General features: G+C 32.2%; 1 protein-coding gene across 1 annotated transcript in view; it reads right to left on the minus strand.

Annotated features, from left to right (window-relative positions):
• Nucleotides 1-2,604: 2,604 nt before the first annotated feature.
• The window catches only part of LOC106473080 (conserved oligomeric Golgi complex subunit 1-like), a 17,485-nt gene continuing 14,113 nt past the window's right edge, over nucleotides 2,605-5,976 (minus strand). Inside the window, exons 9-11 of the mRNA XM_013933757.2 lie at nucleotides 4,855-5,082; nucleotides 4,071-4,210; nucleotides 2,605-2,962 (exon numbers count right to left, since the gene is read on the minus strand). Coding sequence (XP_013789211.2) covers nucleotides 2,953-2,962; nucleotides 4,071-4,210; nucleotides 4,855-5,082 — 378 coding nt within the window. The 3' untranslated portion in view covers nucleotides 2,605-2,952. The remainder of the gene's footprint in view (nucleotides 2,963-4,070; nucleotides 4,211-4,854; nucleotides 5,083-5,976) is intronic.

Here is a 5,976-nt window from a genome sequence, read left to right on the forward strand (position 1 = left end):
AAGTTACACTTACTACCTTACTTCATCAAGTCGATATTCCGCACATAACATGTAATCGGACACAGCTATAACTCCTTTCTCCTGTATATATTCTCTAGTGAGTAGTTAGTCAACTTACAGTCAGGTTTTCTTTTAAACGTGCACTACCCTATACAATAAACATTTGGAACTCTGACTTCCAATGATTGGATGTGAACTTTCTCGACTCCATCAACCCATCACGAGCTGCACGCGAGTGCAAGACCGTTTCTTGGCGCTAGAACAAACCAACAAACATAAACAGCCTTCGACTTCTACGCCAATGTGAGAGCAGACGTTCATCTGCTTTAAATTAACGAGGCCAGAACGTAATAACATTCGTCGGGGGCTGATCTTTCAAGCATTCTTATTTTTAAACTTTGAAAATGTATTGAGAAGAAAAATAATATTAATTTTATACATTCGGTACAATGTTAAATTATCGTATTCTGTTATTCAAAAGTGTAGAATTTATCAAATGTTGTCGTTTATAATCGATTTAACAGCACGCTGAACTTGTGAAGAACAGTATAACTCTAAAACACCTTCCATATACCATGCGAGCTGTGTTAGCTCGAAATCGTTGAGCCACGATTCGCTAACCCTAATACTAAAACAAGGTTTTAATTAAAGCACAAGTTTCGTCTTTGTTTAGTTTAATTTCGCGCAAACCTAAACGAGTACTACCTGCCCCTAAATTTTGACTGACACACTAGACGGTATCACTGGACCCTATTTCTTTGACTAAATCTTATTACATGGTTTAAAAGGTATTTTTCATGGTTAACGGACCTTTCATATTATTATACAGTATAATTTTATAATGAAACTATTATTTCCGTTTACTTTTACTCAAGAATAAAAAGTTAATCACAACTCATTTGATCACATAATAAAAAGTAGGTGGCGCTTTTTTGATGTAGAGTTGACGATATTGAAAATAATTTAAACAAAAATGGATACATCATATTGATGCAGGTATGGTAAAAAAAACTACAATCGATAAAGTCAGCAGGAATTACTTGTAAAATAACTTTTATAATATAGGTTACTGTGAGATCCAGTGTATTACACTATAGTAACGACAGACATTACTTTTTAAACATCTACAGTATAGGTCAGGGTTAGATCCAGTGTGTTATGTTGTAGTAACGATAGACCTTACTTTTTAAGCATCTACAGTATAGGTCAGGGTGAGATCCAGTGTGTTATATTGTAGTAACGATAGACCTTACTTTTTAAACATCTACAGTATAGGTCAGAATGAGATCCAGTGTATTACACTGTAGTAACGATAGACGTTACTTTTTAAACATCTACAGTATAGGTCAGTGTGAGATTCAATGTTTTACTTCATTGTAGAGATGAATATATCATATTTGTTTAAAAGAAATGTCAGTCAGTGTAAGACTCAATGTTACACTGTAGTAATGATAAACCTCTCTTCTTAAACTTCCAAAATATATTTCTGTATAAGATCAAATGTTACGTTGTGGTAAAGATGAACCTGATGTAAACAAGTAGAATCAATGCCAGATTAACCATGAGGCACCTACCTGCCTCAGGGCCCCACAAATATTTTATTAACATTATTTATGAATATTGCGATATTCGATTTATATATTTATTTATTATATTTGAAAGTTTGTTTTTAATAAAATAATTTTTATTTATTTATTATATTTGAAAGGGACTCCATAAGGATATTTACATCAGGGCCTCCACATACCTTAATCCGGCCTTGAGTAGAATGTCGGTCAGTGTAAGTTCTAGACTATTCAATAACAAGACTTTAATCAACATTATTAAAACAGAGTTCCTATGGACGAAAAATAACATTTCTCGGGGTGGGACTTATCAGGATAATGTGCTTGTAAATACGATACACAATTTTGTAATAACATTAGTGACGTTTTCTAGTAAGCAAGACTGAGTCTGTTGGGTCAGAGACAAGTTTTTACAGTAATGACCAAAATGACAAGCCCTTGTCATGTGACTTATTATATAGACAGTAAGATATTTAAACACTAAGTTCTATGATGTTTGGGTGATACATACTGTTTTACTGATTTATTGCAGTGTACGAACCAGGTGAATACATTGGGTGACATACCGTGTTACTGATTTATTGTAGTGTACGAACCAGGTGAATTCATTGGGTGACATACCGTGTTACTGATTTATTGTAGTGTACGAACCAGGTGAATACATTGGGTGACATACCGTGTTACTGATTTATTGAAGTGTACGAACCAGGTGAATACATTGGGTGACATACCGTGTTACTGATTTATTGTAGCGTACGAACCAGGTGAATTAATTTCTGGGTTTGTTCACATTTGTAGGACCTACTGAACTGAATGACTTCAAACTTTACTTTGTCAGTCTTGTTGGCAGGTGACAATGAACATGATTTATTCTTTATTTTATCAATACCAAAGTCACTGCAAATGGTTAAATTCTATAAAACAAGGGGTAAGTTTATATAATTGTTAAAATAATTTCATCTCAATTTTCTGAAAATCATGCACAGTGATACAGTTGTTTTATTCTGGGCAAGTTTTGATGAAAAAATGGGACAAACACTTTTAAGATTTTGTTTTTATTACTTTCCTACAACAATCAAGCGTCTTACAGGACTGTGTTCTAACGTTTCTTTCTATATACAAATAATATACACTTAATTTGCATTTTTATTTATGAGAAACTCCTTTCCCCATTTCAAATTCTGTTTCTACAGTGCCTTATGTTTATATTTGTTTTGCAAGGTTCTGGTAAATAACAGACAAAAACCTAATAAATGCTGAATCACTCAAGTTTACTATACACCTTTCATATTATTTCACCTAAAGATTCATCGACACACACACAATCGAGGCAACATGGACATCAAAAAACTTCAAACTTCAGAACAACCTTCTTCATGATCAGTTATCAGTTTTGCCTACAAAGAAAAGAAGACATTGTTTCAAATCTTGTAAATATGACAGATTGAATGTAGACTATGTGCGTCTTTCTTTAGTTCATTTCTACATCTCAAGTTTTGTCTACAGTTTTTAAGTATTTTGTTACATGTTATTACTTACTGTTAGGAGTATTTTTTGTTTAAATATTAAAACTAATATTTACAAGAAGTCCTACAATAGCACACATTTCATAAAATCTTTGTTCTGTTACAATCAACCCGTAACGAGCTGAATATTTACACTACATTTTACCAATCATGAAATAGTGGCTGTGTAATCAATTTACTGTATCATTAGATTGACTCTCCTAGACAAACCAGGGTATATATTGACACAAAATAGAAACATCACTTTAATAGAGCTGAGTAGTGTGGAAATATTAGTGTAAGTAGGAAGTTAACAATGTTCATATAATCTTTTAGCCTCAGGTATATATACCATTAAATGAGATAACCTCCTCTGATCTGTTAAGTGGTTTTGGTTAAAAGTTTAATGAGATTAAATTAATTTCCTACTTTCAACTTGCTCCTGTACTCCCAGCAAACTTTCAATACATAAATAATTGCAATGACTGTTTCTAGCAACTGTGATGAAATAATGGTGATGTGAAAATGTAGATTAAATGGCAGAGAAACTAGGAAATAAACAATGACACTGGGACAATCACTCTAGCAATAACTTTGATACAGCTACATTGTGATAGTTCCTAGAAACATTCTATCTTTAGATGAAAACCTAGTCAACAGAAAGCTAATAATTACGAGTTAAAATGGCACATATTTTGGATGACAACCTAGTCACCAGAAAGCTAATAATTATTAGTTAAAATGGCACATATCTTGGATGACAACCTAGTCAATAGAAAGCTAATAATTATTAGTTAAATGGCACATGTCTTGTATGAAAACCTAGTCAACAGAAAGCTAATAATTATGAGTTAAAATGGCACTTGTCTTGGATGACAACCTAGTCACCAGAAAGCTAATAATTATAAGTTAAATGGGTACATATCTTGTATGACAACCTAGTCACCAGAAAGCTAATAATTGTAAGTTAAAAGGGCACATATTTGAATCATAAACTCACCAAGATTCCAAGCCAGCAAGCAAGCTGGAACTCATTGCTGTCATGCGATCATACAAAGAAGCTGACTTGGTAATACTTGAAGATGAACTGTTAGCAAGATTAGGGCTGGACTGATTTCGTGAATCGTGGAAGGAAGCACTCTAAATGGGTGTTAAACATGGTTTAGTGGCTTGATATTAATACAAAAACACATTGATGACTGGCCAATTAGTACTGATGTTTTACGGCATAACAAAATAATTATGTTATTACAAACTTACAATGCTTTATTTTCAAAAGCTATTTCTAAACTTCAAAGTTAAATCTACACAGTACATTGAAACTGAAAACAAGGTAATTTAATGAAATATATATATACATGCCACAGTGTTTTAAGCTAAACATTATAACAAACGAAAAGTGTTAATCAGGTACACAAACTTTTTGCAATGTGAACCATAAAACGTTTTTTTTTATTTCAGTCACAACATCTGAAACAAAAGGTCTAACTGGAATAACATGCACAAAGAAAAATTAAATTAAAAAAAACAACTAGATACACATTTTATGGTCAGTTTGCAATATTATACATTTCTGTCTTGAAGAGGATTTTATGAGGATATACAAACATGTACATGCAAGCAAACTTAGGATAGGAAAATTTTCACACGTTTTCTATTCTCAAATTCAACCAGCTACAAACAATATCTGATTAAATGACTATAAAAAAGAAATATTTGATGAGAAAGTGTTCAGAGAGGAGCTCTGCTTATGTGAACACTAACGTAATTAAAATTTTCCAAACCTTTGAGCTTGATGAACTAGATTGTGAGGCTGTTGATGACCTCAGATGCTGAGGTGGCTGTAACAGTTGCTTGCTTGTCTGCGTACTGACTGGTAACAAGGGGAATTTTACTGAACCAGACATTAATGGTAGAACATTGTGATGGTCACTTTGTCCAGTTTGAGGCTTAGAACGGGCATTATCCCAACTTCCAACAAGATCTCCACTAATTGCCAAGCCCAATAGCAACTATATTAAAATTAATGTAAGTTTAGTTACAATTTAAATAAATATTTATGTATTTATTCTTATCTCAAAGTAAATATGTTAAGGTTTTTTCTCAACATTTCCATTATTTTCCTGCGAGATTTGGAAGTATGTTAGATGTAATTGTAAACTCAACGCATTATTAGAACTGTCATTTCCAACAATCAAATATTTAACAAGTTTCACACAAGTACTGTATGTAACACAAACTTTAACTCTTTCAGCATGAGCTCAGTCTCAGGGACCGACCTCATAACCATTTTGTGCTTGTTATAGTTTTCATGTATAACTTTTAAATTAGTAAGCATATATTAACAAAATTTGGCAGATTATCAGTAAACATTACAATGCTTTCATACACAAAATATCAGATATTTTTATTAAGTCTTAAAGTTTGTTAAGCAATGTTTTTCTCATGCTTTTAGCATGATGCCTATCCAACATGCAAAGTAATTTTCGTTTTAAGATTAAAAATACTTTTATGCATTAGAAAATTTTCAAATTTCACATGCGAAATCTTTATAACGTCCAGAGGGTTATCAAACGTTTCTTTAAAAAAAAACTATATTTTATCTGTCTATTTGAACAGTCTCATAAACACCATAAAAAAATTAGGAAATAAAATTCATACCTTTTTCGTTCTAGAATGACTACAAATTATAAGACAAAAACACAAATGTTTAAACTAAATAGCTTAAATCTCATAACATTATTGTTTTTATAATATTGACCTTTCAGCCGTGCCTGGCAAACAATACAGAAGTTACAGTGACGTAGCACACGTGCACTCATGTTACTGTATGCAATAATATAAAACTGACCTTTAGTCTTTACAAAGTGACCTGTCTTGGCTGTGTTTTAGTACACTAGTATTTT

The sequence above is a fragment of the Limulus polyphemus genome, unplaced genomic scaffold, assembly GCF_000517525.1.
Source record: "Limulus polyphemus unplaced genomic scaffold, Limulus_polyphemus-2.1.2 Scaffold5865, whole genome shotgun sequence".
NCBI classification, from domain to species: Eukaryota; Metazoa; Arthropoda; class Merostomata; order Xiphosura; family Limulidae; genus Limulus; species Limulus polyphemus.